This window comes from Uloborus diversus, chromosome 4 (genome assembly GCF_026930045.1).
Source record: "Uloborus diversus isolate 005 chromosome 4, Udiv.v.3.1, whole genome shotgun sequence".
In the NCBI taxonomy this organism is placed as follows: Eukaryota; Metazoa; Arthropoda; class Arachnida; order Araneae; family Uloboridae; genus Uloborus; species Uloborus diversus.
Genome location: NC_072734.1, coordinates 142,633,258 through 142,650,143, shown reverse-complemented (window position 1 = coordinate 142,650,143; position 16,886 = coordinate 142,633,258). Strand labels below are relative to the sequence as shown.

The following is a 16,886-nucleotide window of genomic DNA, read 5'->3' as shown; positions in this document are numbered from 1 at the left end:
AACTATGTACAAAATCAAGACAAATTTCAATTTTTTAAAACTCATTTATTTATATTTCAATACATCATCTGAATGCACAATATTTGTTCTGTAAATAAAAAAAACTTATTTATAAGTTGCATTTCACCCTCCTCTCAATGATGAGGATTATGTTAAATTCACCAAAGTGCAACATTTATGAATCTCCTTAAAATAGAAGCAACATTTCTAATAAATACATGAAAGAGAACTGTAATTTTTTAAAATGATAAAATCTTATTTTGCAAATCAACTTTTATTCTTTTAGTGTAGCCTCAATCTTCAACTTTTTTTCGAAATACCTGTTTAGCACTTCTTGAATGACTTTAGCATAAAACCACAATGATATTTTATGTATTTTCTAAGTAGAAAAATAAGCTTTCTTCATTGTTCTTGCTGTAGTTTATTGTAGATAGCCCCTAATAGAAAAGAAAATTATTTATTAAAATTTAAAATCCAAAAACTGAACTTATAATTTATTTTTTCAAGAGATTAAATATTAATGGCATTTTCCTTCTCTCCTGTAAGTTACAATTTTTTCTACGGCCGTCTCTTCACAAAAACATGAATGCCACTAATAAGGAAACAATATGAACTTTTTTTTATAAAGGAAAAAAAAACGAAACATCTGATACACATTGAGGACATCGAATTTCAGGTAGGAGTTGCATTATTCACAACTTAACCATTATCAAGATAAATGCAATTAAAATATAGCATATAATGGTATGTTTCAAAAGTGTCAGTCCTGAAATTTGGTGGCCTTTCCCAAATTCCCTAACTAGTTTAAATACAGTTGGCTCTCTGTTTAACGACACTCTAATGACTTTCTCTATTTAACGACGGCTTTTTTACGGTCCCAGATGGCCCACTATAGTGTTAAAAGCATTCTATTTAAGGACGATTTTTTGTGGTCCCTTGAAAGTTGTTAACCAGAAAGTCAACTGTATCTCCCAAGTTTATCAAAACAACAAAATCCCCCCAGTCGGAAAAAAATCTCTACAGTAAAGCGATGGCAAAAAAAAAAAAAAAAAAAAAACCTTTTCATATCCGAGTATAAAAATTACACGTGAGTAATCATTTTAAAACATAATTATTCAATTTTTCTTTGAACTTATATTTTTACTTAATGCAAGGAATGTTTATTATCTCTTATAAGGGAAAAGACTAATAGTCTCTTTTAAAACATAAAAATATATATTTTTTACTTGGGGGCAGGCCCGCACCAAGCCTGATTGGCGCCGTCGTGTAAATTTATTTTGAGCGCCTTTATGCAGTTGTGTTCAAGAAAAATATGTTCAACACCTGCAGTGAGGTTTTGTAGATAAATATAATGTAAGATAAAATACCTTAGGTATTTAATTTACTAAAAAAAACAATGTGTAGACATCTTGTGCTTTGTTAAAATGTACACTATAATATATTTATTGAAACATAAGGTTTTTTTTAAATAGCATTGAAAGCAAATTTATACATGCATATATTACATACATATTATAGTAAAAAAACTGATTCACACTATCAGCTAACAGTTAAGAAATAGTCACCGGAAAATAGTGATAGGGTGGGGCACTTAAAAATTGTATTTCCATATATTTTTCTTCAACTCTTCATCAACCTAAACAGGCAATTTTATTCGATCTTAAAGAAGAAAGGAGGAGAAAAATTCCGAGAACTTCTCCAGTATTTTCCGAAATTGATGTCTTATTTATCAGAAGCTAATGCTTCACATACATTGAGGACTACGTACATTGCGCCTTGCCTCCTGACATAAACAGGATAGGAAGCCATGAGAAGGAAAGAACACCCAGGGCACCGGCGAGAATTGAACCCGCAACCTCCGGCTTCGAAGACGAAGCTTCTACCACAGAGCCACGGAGGCCCATATTGATGTCTTAAAGACCGATTGTAGACCATACTTGTTGCAGTTAGGAAACATAATAGGGTTCAGTGAGTTTCTGATTGATTAAGCGTCATCTCCCAATGTTTTAAAATTAAACTCCTAAAAATGAAGATTTTAGACAATCATAATGGCATTAGAATAAAAAGATCAGAGGTTCGTCCTAATTTTTTTGAAATTGTCGTTGTAAAAACTCAATTTCCATCCTTCTTTGGTGATATGACAGGGTTTGGGAGCCCCTCCCCCAAACATTTTTTGAAATTAAAGACTTAAAAAAACAATTGTAGACCATTTCCTAGTAACATTTAGGGTTCCAGCAACTTTTCGAAATAAAAGCTCCAAAAACATTATCTTAGACTATCTTTAACGTTGTTAAAGCATGATGTGTTTAGGTGCTCTTCTCAAATTGAGGATGTAATGATTTGGGGGGGGGGGGGGCATCCAAGGCTTGGCATTTTGAAAAAAAAATTCATTTGGATACGGATTAAAAGGGGTGGGGGATGACAGAAAGATCACTGTGGTTTCATTTAAAAAATTTATTTTTAAAACTTTATTTTTAAAACTTTATTTTTAAAACAACTAAGATTTTCCCCCAACATTTTATAAGCTAAAGTGTGAAGATCTTAATACTAAAAATAAAACATTTCTACTTTTTCCTATTTAAGTGGTTAAAAATATCATAAAACATTTCAAGGGGAAAATACAGGAAGTTGAAATCTTCATAAATTGATTAATACTATTCATGAAATTTTTCATGTGCATTTAAATCACTTTCGAGTATCACCTTTGGTTTCAGTACGAGGCTCATCCCTCCCTTTTATTGACACTATGGATTAATTATATACATCTTAAACTGTTAAAGTAAAAAATATGAACCAACCAAATGTTGCTCAACATAGTAGTGGTACTCCCTACATTTTTTATTAAAAAAAATTAAATATAATTTGAAGAATACATTTAGACATGAACCAATCAAAAATTTTCCTCTGGTTTTCTGTATGTACCTGACAATTGGAACATTGGCATGTATTTAATTTTGAAATACAGTACAGTGTACATTTTTACTTCATATCTCGAAGTTACTTCGAGTGTAATCAAAATGGGAAATAGCAAATTTGCTGCGCCTCGTATGTTCAACCAGAGACACACCGAAAAAAACAATCACGGCTCCACTTTAGGAAGAAAAATACCAATTTACGCATTACTTAGCATCAAATGTTTTCAGTGGAAAAGCTTGTGCTTTTGAATAGCATGTTTGGACACAACAAGGCAATACTTTTCCCTTTTAGATGGGCAGCAAGACAGATTACTTGTTTCAATGAGCAGTATAATTTCACCATTTATACAATAAAAAGTTCAATTTTATTTTTTCGGTTGGAGATCCCCCCCCCCCCCCCCCATTTGGAACATTTTTTATCGGTAGAGCTTAGCGCCTTTTTGATTTTGGCGCTGTCATGCGCCACACATTACCTTGCACATAGGGACGGTGAGGCCTTGCTTGGGAGGAAAAATAAAAATCGTAGTCTCAATTTCCATATTTTGGGTTCTGCTGGAGTTTTGAACATTGAATTTCTGGTCTTATATCAGTTTAATTAATTGAATCTCTACTTACATTTTAAAATTCCTTTTTACACTTGAACAATTTTCACTTTTTCAATGTTGGTAGCTTTGACATTCTAGATCTTTCAGAAAAACCCACATAAGTATTTGATACACATATCTAGTGATTGGTTTCTGAGAAAACAAATGCAAACTTCATATCAATAAAATATACATCATGTGATAACATATTTTTTCCCCCTTTTCCACATTTGATTTCTAGAAAAATTTTATGCATATTGCTCTGGCCTGAGTGAATCTTCTTAATATATGGTGCTACCCTTGAGATAAGAAAGGTTGGGCCCCACTGGTGTAAGCTTACAACCACATATGCTTTAACAATCTATTGTGGTTTCATTTATTTAATGTTATAGCCAAAACTCGTAGAATGGGGTTCCGTCTTTTAACTAACACTACTGCTTGCTTTCAATTGTGATCTTCATTAAGAAACCATATCTTAATGACAAATTTCCAAAAACATGAGCTATCATATACTCAACACTTGAATGAATTTACTATAAACCAGGCACAAATTTGCAATGAAAATTGCATAGAAGTATTTTAGAGGTTAGAGATAAGTTTTAAATTGCTAAAAAATGCAACTTAATTGCAAATTTGCACCTAATACACATATAATAAATGAAAAAGGAAATACTTCATTAACCAAAGGATGGTTAGAGTAACTGTAAAATAAAATTATTTGGATGGAAATATTTTCAAAGATAAATGGGTGACAGAAAGAAAAGCATATTCAAAAATTTTTTTTCAAAATGACTTACGGAAGTTTCATCCTCATGAATACCCAACATGTGAAGAAGGAAACTAGAATGCAAATAAAACCCACGCAAATAAGCAGAATGCGGTTTAGTTTTGGAGTGTTGGGGTTATGCGTATGATCAAGGACTACAAATCCTAGGCCTCCTAACGTGAAGAGAAAACTTGATGCTAAACCTTCCATGATATATTGGCCATTGACTCGATAGGGCATGAAAGCAACCTGAAATCAAAACTTTTATTTTGTAATGTTATATTTTGAATTAAAAAACAGTTGACCTCAATTTCAACACCACCAAAGGGTGTGATGCATTTATCACATTAAAACGAAGGTCATGTTATAAATTAAGTTGATTTTAGAAATTTCAAAAATTGCTTCACATAAAAAATTTATGAATCATGTTTCTTATAATGGTCCAACCTCATTATGTTAATATTAATACGGCATGTTCCCTTTTAACCTGCAAAGATCTATACTTTTGCAACCGTTAGTCTTAGATGCATATACTTCCAATTCGATTACAACTTTTGATGGAAAATATAGTGGATAAGAAGGGTATAAAAATTCTATGTGTGCATAGAGTGTTTTTTCGAATTGGACGAGCTTTTGTAGTGTTTTTTTACATATCCTAGTAAAACATTTGCTTTTATTTTTCAGTAGCATTGAAAAATAAGTATTTTGTGTCTTGACTTCGACAGCCTGTCATTCTTCTGAAAGAGCGATAAGTTACTTTCCTCTTCTGTGTTCATTAAAATTTTCAACTCCAATTCATCCTTGAGTTTTGGTCAAAAGTTTTAAATTTTTTGTGTTGGAATTATTTTTTAATGTAGATTATTTTCCTAAGTATGAGTTAAGGAATCAAGGGTCTGTATAAAAAGTTGACTTTCATATTTTCTCACTAAACTATTTTTTTCCTTCAAACTTTCAATATCTTAACTTTGCACCTTATTTTGACCATATTTGCTATTGGAAATATCGATCCGAGACTAACTGTTACATAAATAGATGCCTTCAAGGTAAAACAGGGAAACACAATATGACTGAGGACCATTTCCATACTTATACATGGTGATTTCCCACTAAAATAAAATTTTCAGTATCAAAGTATCCTGTTTTGCACTTCTAATGATGTTAAATTTTTTACTTATTGCTACAGTAGACATTTTTTATTCATGGGGCAATATAAATGTTTACCATTTTTCTAACACTCTGCAGCAAACCCAAACAAATAAAAACAAACCATTTACAATGATCTGTTTTTTTTTTTATTATTATTTATTTTATTCATTCCCCCCCCCCCCCCCATTTTAGTCTGTCCCTACCAAAACCACTAATGTTCAAAGACTCATATTTTTTAATGAGTCTTTGCTCTGATGCTTTGGAAAAAGCACTGGTGGAGAATGGGTGGCTCACCTTGAAACATGGTACACATCAGGATTCCCCTACATTTAAAAATTGCTTTTTCAAGTTGTAGATACATGACATAATAATACTTCACATAATTTAATTCACTATGATTTGTAGTTATGAGGTTATTAAGATTTCTATTTTGAAAAGGTCAATTTTTAAGCCGCCGAAAAATAAAGTACTAGAGGCATTTGAAACAATGCGTCATGAACTTCAGCTCACAAAAAATGTTCCTGATGAAGTTTTTAGCTGAATCAATAATTGTAAAGATATGTTTAATGAACTTTTTTAAAATCTAGCTATTCAGCAACATTTTTTTTTTCTTTCTTGTCAAAGAATGCAACTAAGATGATTGTAATCTCTGTCTGGATTACTGTTTATTTGAAAGTAATAAACAATTTTTTCTTATTATTTCTTTTTTTAATCATTGGCTTTGGTACAGATGTGATATACCCCCCCCCCCCCCCCATTTGGCGACATCCGATTTTTTACACAAAATTGAAATATTTTTCTCGCCAATGAAGCGATAATTTTTTTAAGCATGGCATTCCTGGCTAAACTAACCAGTGTTTCGCAATCTTAGATCTGTTCAAACTTGTTTACTTGTTAAAGGTGGTGGTTCACGTTGGATTGATTCTTTTTTTCGTGCACTATACCTTATAGGAAAGCTTATTTTGTGTTGGTTTAAATTCAGTAGTTGTGTTTTGATGAATAAATATTAGAAAATGCCAGTTTCTTTAAACTTGAACGTTAAGAGTAAAATGCAACTTGGGGTGTGTCTCGGTAAGGCGCATTGTTTCATATGTTGTGTTTCAGACTCAGTGTGAGGATTTATACAATAAAAACTTAAGTATTTATTTTAGAATTAAAAAAAAAAACTCTCACTTCCAAAATTCTTCCGTTATTTTACTCTAAAAGTTAATTCTTATCGATGCCAAGAACTATTCAGGCATCTGTAAACGTGCGTCCTTTAGGTACTGAATTTCTGAAAATAAGTTGACTCTAGCATTTTATAAAAATATGAAGGTGTTATTTCATGTAGAATATAGTAGATATTTTTAGTAGTTATTTTGAAAGCGTTTTTGGATAGGAAATTAATGTAATGGTATTTTTGTATTGTTTATGTTTGGGATGTTCTGTCAAGATATTTTTACTTTTCATACATTGAAATTTGAGGTACAGATGTGATATACCCCCCCATTTGGCGACATTCGATTTTTTTGCACAAAATTAAAATATTTTTCTCGCCAATGAGGCGATGATTTTTTATGCATGGCATCCCTGGCCAAACTAACCTGTGTTTAGCAACCCGAAGGCAATCTTACAGATCTGTTCAACCTTGTTTACTTGGGTTGTTTGGGTTTCACGCAGGAGAGATACGTGGTGTTGTTTCGTGCAATATACCTTACAGGAATGCTTATTTTGTGTTAGTTTAAATTCAGTAGTTGTGTTTTGAAGTAAAAACATTAGAAAATGCCAGTTTCTTCAAACTTGAAGGTTAATTAAAAGTTAACTCCAACGTGGTGTGTATCTGTAACGTGCCATTGTCATATGATGTATTGTTTTAGACTGAGTGTGAATATTTATACCATATAAAAAGGTAAGTTCTTTATTTTAGAATTTAAAAAAAACCTCTCACTTCCAAAATTCTTTGTTTTTACAAATCCTTGAGGGGTTCTTGTAGTTTTTAACTTTATTTTTACTGTATGTAAATTAATTTTACAGAAATAGTACGTTTATTTTGTTCTAAAAGTTAATTCTTATCGATGCCACGAATTATTTAGACATTCTATTAAATCATTTCTATTTCCTTTAGGTACTGAATTTTATGTTAACAATTGAAAGTTCTTTCGGTTGTACTCTTAAAAATGCTGAATTTTATTAATAAATCTGCACAATAATGGTGCATATTTCACACTTAAAACTGTGTCATTATTGTACACTGAACGGAAGGAGCCACCCTTGGGTGTCTCCATAAAAATATACATAACTGTGACCATACTCCGACTGTAATGTATATTAACAGTCGGAGGGATAACGGACCGAGGTCCTGGCGAGCCAGAGGTCTCATAGTACTTTCGTAATGAGACCTCGGCTCGACCGAGGGCTCGTATCCCGGAGAAATGATGAAAAAAAAATTAATGCATTAATTTCGACTTGTAATTAATACAATAATTTATTTCATTGTATTTTAATATGTTTACAAAAAACCCCGGCCCTGTACATTTTTGAAGCGTATATTCGTGATGTTTTTTGTTGTGCTTTTATGTTGTTTTTATATATATTGTGTTCTGAAGTGCTTTGATCATGTTTTTTTATCTGATTTTTTCCTGTTGGCGCTAAAAAAGCATCGCTAAGAACGATGTATGACATATATCGTCATACATTGTTTTCTTGGCGACGCTTTCTTGGCGCCAACAGGAAAAAGTTGCCAAGGGTGGGGTATATCACATCAGTTCCAAATTTGAATAACTTAGAGTTTTTTTTCTCTGAAATAGTTATATTTTGGGGGTGTGTTCTGCTTTAAACATCACATTTTGAATTGCTTAGCTCCTTTTTTAGTAGAGTATAAGAATTGTTTTTGTTCGATGAAATGCACGCTGGAAAATAGCTTTTATTTCTATTGGTATATATTTCTTTGATGAACTGTGATAGTAATTTGTTAATTTAAGCATTTTAAATACCTACTAGTAATTTTTTTTTGTGTAAAAAAAATTTCTAGTTTCTGGTATTTTTGAAGCAAATATTCGCTATGTTTTTTGCTGTGGTTTTATGTTGTTTTTATATACAGTCGAGTCCCGACTTATGCGAGGGATGCGTTCCAAGACACCTCGCGTAAGTCAGAATTTCGCGTTGTGGAACAAGGTATGTCTAGTAATTTTTTATAAGCATACCCCATTGTTTCTGACGTTTGTAAACACCCCTAATATTGTTTCAAACCATTTATTAACTATATATTGCAGTATCTTTTACAAAGAACTGACTTTTTCTGTATTTTAGAAAAGGCGTTATTTTTTGACATAAAATTCTGTAATTTAGCACAAAATCAATGATTAATGGGGGAGATAAACTTAAAATAAAGCTGTATGGTACTCACAGTATGTACAAAACAGCATTATTATAGCACTTAACAGTATAGATGTAGTAAATATATTTATAATTTAAAAAATGAAGAAGGTTAATGCAGCGCAATTAGAATGTTATCAGAATGTATTTTATCAACGTTCATATGTAAAATGAAAGAAAAAAAAGTTAAGAATCGGAGCGGTTATTTGTATAAAGTAAAGCAAAATTTTGTTTAGACTAATACAATGGGTGAACTTCCGCTTTCAGTGATGCTAAAGGGATGAAAGTCTATTCACAAAACCAATATTTAGTGTCAACGAAGTCCATTCTAACTCTCCGCCGCTCTTTTCCGAAAAATTTCATGTTGCAGGCGAGTAATTTGGTCCGCACTAAAAAATTCATTACTCATGAAAAACTCGCGTTGTAGACATTTCGCGTAAGTCAGATCGCATTGTAGCGGGATCCGACTGTACATTGTTTTCTTAAGTGCTTTGATCATGTTTTTTGTAACTGAATTTTTCCTGTTGGCGCTAACAAAGCATCGCTAAGAACGATGTATGACATATGTCGTCATACATCGTGTTCTTGGGGATGCTTTCTTGGTATCAACAGGAAAAAGACGCCAAGGGTGGGGTATGTGACAAAAGTTCCATTGGCTTTCATATAATGAAATTTAAAAAAATAATTGGAAATAGAATTTAATCACTTCTATTCCGATTTACTCCAATTTAGTTCTGAAGGCCTCATTTATGAATGTAACATTTCATTGCTAAAATCTACTTTGTTCAGAGTTGAAGTCAATTAAGTTAAAATGGACTTGATCTTGATCCACTTTAGCTTTGATTGTCTCATAACAATACTGAAATTTCAAATAGTTGAACAATTATGTCAGGGGTGCCTACCAAAGTAGCAGACTGTCATTGAAATTTTTGCAGGGTCTTTTCACAGGTATTTTTCACTTGTTCTTTGGGGGGGGGGGGGGACCTTGGATTATAGGAACCAACTACTTCGGACAAGAAGCTTCACATATTTAAATCTTAAACAAAGTTCAATACTATATGCTATTCCAGGGTTGGTAAAAAAAACCGTTTTTTTTTTTTCAAAAAACAAAAAAAAAAACGGGTTTTTTTGGTTTAAACCAGGTTTTTTTGGTTTAAACCTGTTCTTTTTGGTTTAAATACTATTTGCGAGAAAAACAATTAATTTTTGGAAGGTAATTAAGGTTCCATGTAATTAACAGTTATTCAATAGTCACATTATTCCTAATTTCTTGATTAATTAAAGAGATAAGAACAAAATCTTGTAACTAAATTAAATAATTAAAATAGCTTTCTGCTTCCAACGAACAAAAGGGGGGGGAAAAACTAAGAATTATCTGCACCCAATAGTCATAAAGCAGCATAGGTGTATAGCCAATCAAAATCTTATGAGCACACAGAATCCAAAAAAAAAAAACGCCAATGGAGAGTGTCGTTTATATATGAAGATTTATATATTTCTCAATCAATTTTTACACATACATTTGCATTTTGTTCTGGGAATTTAAAAATTTGTCTTTTAATCTTGCTACATTATAATATAAGGAACTATTATGTATCATAATATGAAGTATAAACTTTTTTTTTAAATTTGATTCAAAAATATTATTTGTGTTCTCCTGCAGAACAAATCTTAATTTTTAGGTGCAAACAATTAAGTTAGACTGTTGATTACCTTACAAATGGGCAAAAATGTCACACCCCTGCAACAGGAGTGAGCAATATAATGGATTGCATCTACAATAAAAGATTCAGTCCTTAGTAAATCTTAACTAATCATGCAAATTAAGCATAATGATGGAAGTTGACTGAAATCTGCTTTATCTTACTAATATTATATATGCAAAAGTTTGTCTGTATGGATGTATGGATGTTTGTTACTCTTTCACGCAAAAACTACTGAACGGATTTTGATGAAACTTTACAATAATATAGCTTATGCTTTAGAATAACACATAGGGTAGTTTTCGTCCCGTTATGGGGGGCAAAACCCCCTTAGGGGGGCAATAAAACACAATTTTTGTATAAATTCTCTAATATTGGGATAAAAAAATACTTGCACATATTTACATTATATGTCCATCGAAAGCTCTGATTTTTCTGCTGAAGATGGCACCTGTTCGAAATTTCTAAGTAGAATAAAAAACGAGTTATGAGCTTTTTAGATCCATGTTCGAAGGCTTTCCTCAACTCAATACAGTATTTAGTGTATCATCTCAACTCCCTGTCGATAGCGACAATTGTTGTATTGTTGACTTTCTTTGCTTTTCGTGATTGTTCAAGGCTTTTCTCAAGTCAAATCTTGAAGTAAGATTTTTGCACAAGATTGGCAAATAATACATGATTTGGCTGATGATTTTCCATTTAAACGGAATTTTAATGTAATTAATGGTTTTTATTATTATTTATGCTGATTGAACACTTACTCATTATCCAAACAACCAGCAGATCGCCAAAATTTTTGCAGAAAGATTTCCGTAGCTGATGCATTTGGCAGTTTTTTCAACGTTGCTGTTTTTGAAGCCGAAGACTACGTCATAATGTTTCTCAGCTTTCACCATGTAAACAAAATATCGCCAATCAAAGAATTTTCAAAAGACTTTTTTTACTGTGTTAAATAATCCAGCAACTAAATTAGGCAAATCCATAAACAGCACAAAAACTTCCATTAATTTTCCTTTTTGCACAATGTCAAACAATCACCAAATTTTATTACTTATTTTGGTAACATTTCGGATGAAACTGTTTAGCGCCATTTTATGGTGACCAAAAATATCTCAGCATCTGGCAACGATATCTCTTTAACGAAAATTAATATCATATCGTTTTACAAAGTAAGGAAAGAATGGGGGAGCATCATCGAAGGTACCCCGAAACGACTTTCGCAAATTCGGTAAAATCGCACCAAGAGCCACAATGATTGAAATTTCCCGAAATAACTAAAGCAAGTATAAGGGGATTACGAGCGCAGCTACCTTTTTTTAATCACTTCGTACTTCATTAGCCATACAGAGAAGGTTTTAGACTCCATGTTAAAAAAAAGTATCAACAGATTAATCTTTTTAAACATGAGAAGATTAATTTCATGTTTTTTAAATTTGTATATGCTTAATTATAGTGCTTTCGGTTCTAAATCAATACTACTTTGTTCTTTATACTTATTGCTATTTTAGTTTTATGGGTAAGGAAGAAACTCGATTTTTAATCACGTCAAAAAAGATGTGTTTTAAATTCTTTCACTTAAAACAGAAAACAAAAGCAAGTAACGATTTTTTCTAATAATTATTACTGACCCAGGCAACGCCGGGTATTTTTGCTAGTGGCACATATATGAAATAAAAAATATATTAATATTTTTTTTTCGATTAAAGTTTGTAATACATTTTGAAGAAGTAACTTTGCAATTTTAGTATTTATCTCTGCAACTTAGCTAGGAACTTAGCATAAATGGAATTTTACATTTTTCAATATGTGTGGGGAAATCAATGTAAACCTGTAAAATGGATTTTTTTTTGGGGGGGGGGGGGCTTTTTTTTTTAAAAAACCATTTTTAAAAAAAACCGCATGGTTTTGTTTAAAAAACCAATTGGTTTAAACCAAACAACCCTGTGCTATTCTAGCTTAAGTTTCATGCAAACTGTAAACTGTTATTCTCTTAAGACAAGAACTAAAATATGCTGAGAATATTTTTACAAAACCCCTAAAATTTTCAGCAAAATTTTTACTTACAGGTCTTGAATGCCCATACTCATCTACAGTAGATCCGATGCTTGGTGGCTCCACAATTACATCATAAATTACTCCTGCATAGAAAAACATTATTATTAGAAATTACAATTTGAAAAATAGTGTTCTTTCTTTTTTAGACATTTTATTTCAAAAAATCATAGATCATTTGTTTTTAAAACATTTTTATCATACGTGTGAAAAAAATAGATTGATGAATTAACATTAAATCACAAAATGAAAGGTATCAGTACAATCATAACTTTGAGCTTAAATTTCGCTATTTTAAACTGCCCCACTTACATTTTAATAGTTTCACTGTAATAGTTGGCATAAAAGAAAAGGCACTCCTAAACTATTGTAGTTATCCAAAATTAGGAAATAATAATTATTAAATATATTTAAAAGTAAAAGGGTATTAGTAACAAATCTCACAGATATAGTGCTATTTAGAATAACTTTGGGCCAGGCAGTCATGTTCTGTTGTAAGCTTAGAAACATACAATCTTTTTCATTCTACAACTTATTTATAATTTCAAGTTTATTTCACTGTACAGACTTGAGATATAAAAAAAAGCATCTTTAATTTTTAGAGAAGTATATATATGTACATTTTTAATTCTTTAAATAAATCTAGTATTACAAGTAAATATCAAATACATCAGCAACAATCTTCAGAAAATTAAGTTGTTGACATTGAATTGTTTTGGACTCATCAATCACTCTGAATAGCTATAATTGAGCTGCAAGCAAACAACCCTCACATAGAAACCGGAAATATCTTTACATTGATAAAGTAAAAATATAAAGTAACCAATAAAGTTCTTGCTGTTTTTAATGATGGGAAAAAAAGATGGCCCTCAGAGAGTATATCAAAATGTTAGCCCTCAAAATAATCTGAATCGTCATCGAGGATCTTCTGCCAACATGTCTCTAGCTGTGCAATCCGTTAGTGATTAAGTTTGGGTGTCTTGGATGCAAAGAAGTCTGTGAGTGCATTGCACAGATCTATTTCTACCAGGAAGGATTCTGAAGGCAGGGTTTCCGCTACGGTCGCATTTTTCGCATAATGCGAAAACACTATCTGAATTGCGAAAATAAAGCAATGCATTTTCGCTTTTTTGCTCAAATAAAAAATAAATTAGTTTTTTAAATAAAGAAGAAATGTATGATCCTAGAGAGGAAGCGTGCATGGAGATAATCAACTTAATCTTTTTAAAATCTTAGCTGAGATGTTTAAACTACAATTAAGTTCAATAACTATTAGTCTTATCCAGCATTATGTCCCCCCCCAAAACTGCTTTATTAGGAGGAGGGAACTGCAACGTTCTAAACACCAATAATGTTTTCTTTTTTTATTTTATGTTTTAAAAGAACTGCTGTTGTACTTATTTCTTCAAGAATGTCACAAATGAAATATGAATTTTATTTTCAACTGGAGATGAAACACACTGAGGCATATATAAATATATGAGAATGTGCAACATTTTAGCATTTTGCTAACATTTTTTCATCAATTTTAGCTTTTATGCTAAAGAACTTTGGAACCCAGCTTAAACCCTGTCTGAAGGGCAGTGACCTGTGATGACAACCAATGTCTGGAATGTTTAGAAGTGTCATACAGGACCTGCTTTTCATCACTAGAAATCACTCGATCGAATATGAGTGCACTGCAGAGCCAAAAAAGCAACAACATACAGGTTGCCACTCGTTGTTTCTTGTGAGCTTCTAACGGTTTATGAGGAAACCACTTGCTTAGCTTGTATTACCTAAGCGGTGCAGATGTATGATTGTTTTATCAGAATCTTGAAACTGTCTTGCAAGTTCACCACATGTTAGGCTACTGTCCTCATTGATGACCGACTCCAGGGCTTTTTTATCCAAGGTTGGTGGTCGTTCACTATGAGGTTCTTGACAAAGAGACAAAAATCTAGATCTGAATTTTGGCACCAGTGCCTTGTTGTACATTCCCTCACAGCACTGTCCCCAAGTCCTTGACATATTCGACGAGTTAATGCAGCAGCCGAAAAACCCATTTTAAAATCAAAAAGCCACCCACACCGAACAAGCTCCTTCGACACTTACTTTTCACTATCCTATTGTGCAGGTCCCGAGAGAGCTAATCTCACCCGACATAGGTTAAAAATACCTGATACACTAATTTACATACCTGACAGCTGCTTAAACCAAGAAGTACATGAATTTTGTATATCTATTATCACTTGTTTCAAAGGCAAAGTAAAAATGGCAAGAACTTTATTGGTTACTTTATATTTTAGCACACCAGCCAGGGGCATGCACGGGGTGGGGGGGGGGGGACACGCCTGTTGACCCAGGCCCGAGCCTGAGGGGGCTTGAGGTTTTTTAAATGAGGGGTGAAACATATGTAGAGACATCGGACATAGGGGTAAACAATATGGTGTAAAAGTCATTTATAATATTTCGGTGCTGCCTCTGACACCAGCTAGAGGGCCAGGATTGGTATGTTTCTGTTGCGACAGTTAAAACAACTGGTAGAAACTGCTTTCTGCAACTTTTGTAGAGCTATGCTATGTTTGTAGTCCTCAGAGAGGGCCACAAACATGATATGGCTCCACCATGAAACAGTGAAGATAAAAGCCAGGGTACAAAGTTTCAAATAACCACTTCATAGCTGGAGCAAAGGCACTATTTTAAGCAATTATCAAACAGAAACAGCTTAGTTACTGCATCCAGAGACTCTGGCTATGGGGCAGATATTTGTGGCTACATAGTGAATAGAGAGTGTAGATATGAATGAAAAAACTATAACACTTAGGATAAAATCAGAAAGAAAAAGGCAAAACTAGTGAAATTCAATTTACTTGAAAAGATAAATAGGGCTTTTTCAAAAAATGATTTAAATGATAGGCTTTAACCAAAAGTAATCGATTAAAAGCATAATAAAAGTTTCTTGCCTTTTAATGAAAGAAGATAACAATTTCCCTTACACAAATCGATGGCTAACATCGTTATTACTGTTTTTTAGTTTATAAATAATAAGGCAAATATAAGAATTGATTATCTTACCACCACAAACCATAAAATAAGAAACAAGAACACAAGCATAAACAACCATAGCGCTCGGTTTATGAAACCATGACGGACGCTTTAATTTCAAACAAGGAATCTCCAATATTGCAAATGGCAAGCTGTAAAATGTCTCCATTTTAAATCTTCGGCTAAATTAGTACGAAAAATTCTATCTTTCAAATCACTGTGTTTCAATTTCAGTCCTGCCCGGCATCTATTTCGAACACGTAAACATTTAAAAACAAAAAACCGTCTGTTGGCTGAACCGAAGGTTGCATTCGACACATGACTTAACCGGTCAACCGGTTACCATTTTAACGTGACATTAGCTGTCACGTGATCAACCAAACAGGTAGCTACCGGTCGAGCGTAAGCGTAATCGAAAGGTTGCGTTCGACGAGCTCGACCGAGAGCGACCGGTTAGTTAATTACGTGACAGCTAATGATCACGTGCTCCAATCAACCAATCAACTGCTTAGAATGGTAACCGCCGGGGTAACCGGTTGATCATAGAACGATTTGGTTAGTAACTGTCAGTTGGTTTATTTATTTAGAGAGCGATATTAAAAGTAGGAGCCAAACATGTACAAAACAACACAATACATTTATTTAAAACCAACTAATAATTTAAACATTTGGAAAACGACTGTACGTGCATTACTATTGCGTGCGGTTCACAGTTACATCTAACATCCCCCCTTTTAAGATAATAAGTTATTTGAAATTTTAAGTACAAAAGCAAAATAAGATTAAGTTACATAATCTTTTAAATAAGCAGGACGCCTAGATATTCGTCCACTTCTGGTTCGAATACAGTTATCATTGTTCACAGTTGTTCTATTGCTGACATCAATGTGAGTACCTCCATCATCATTAAGGCTGCTGTTATTATCAGGAATTTCATTGATATTATCATTTGATGCGGAAATATTTTGATATGTTTGTTTTTTAAACTGCGAATTTACTTTCCTGATGTCTCTACGGTTTCTTCTTAACGTTTTACCATAACTATTTTTAACTAAATAGGATCTTGGAACAGATTTTAACTTATGTACTATTTGAGCTGGTTCCCAAGTCTTATTTGCGTAATTTCTTATTGTCACATTATCTCCTGCTTTGAGATCTTGTAACGAATGAGCATTTTTGTAGTAATAAAACTTCTGCTTATTCTGTCTGTGAACTAATTTTTCTCTTATATTACTGAAAAGCTCTGCGTTTAATAATTTACTGGTTATGGGTAACTTAGGGCCGCCATTCACGGGCGCTCCATCCATCCGAACGGCGCGGCAACACTCCAAAATCCGCC

At 32.7% G+C, this 16,886-nt stretch overlaps 1 protein-coding gene across 1 annotated transcript; it reads right to left on the bottom strand.

The window, feature by feature from the left end:
- Nucleotides 1-24: 24 nt before the first annotated feature.
- LOC129219713 (oligosaccharyltransferase complex subunit ostc-A-like) lies at nt 25-15,845 on the bottom strand. The gene is made up of 4 exons (XM_054853999.1): nt 15,578-15,845; nt 12,533-12,606; nt 4,297-4,514; nt 25-437 (listed from the first exon to the last, which is right to left on the bottom strand). Exons 1-4 carry the CDS (start codon nt 15,714-15,716, stop codon nt 422-424), a joined length of 447 nt encoding a protein of 148 aa, XP_054709974.1. The 5' UTR covers nt 15,717-15,845; the 3' UTR covers nt 25-421.
- Between the last annotated feature and the right edge of the window lie 1,041 nt (nt 15,846-16,886).

Bases quoted from the DNA above. Each gene is read 5' to 3' on its own strand.
- LOC129219713 (XM_054853999.1), bottom strand. From the start codon at position 15,716: ATGGAGACATTTTACAGCTTGCCATTTGCAATATTGGAGATTCCTTGT. The intron at 12,607-15,577 runs GTAAGATAATCA...TTTTCTATGCAG, and splicing joins TTATTTTATGGTTTGTGGTG to GAGTAATTTATGATGTAATT. The intron at 4,515-12,532 runs GTAAGTAAAAAT...TTTTGATTTCAG, and splicing joins AGTATGGGCATTCAAGACCT to GTTGCTTTCATGCCCTATCG.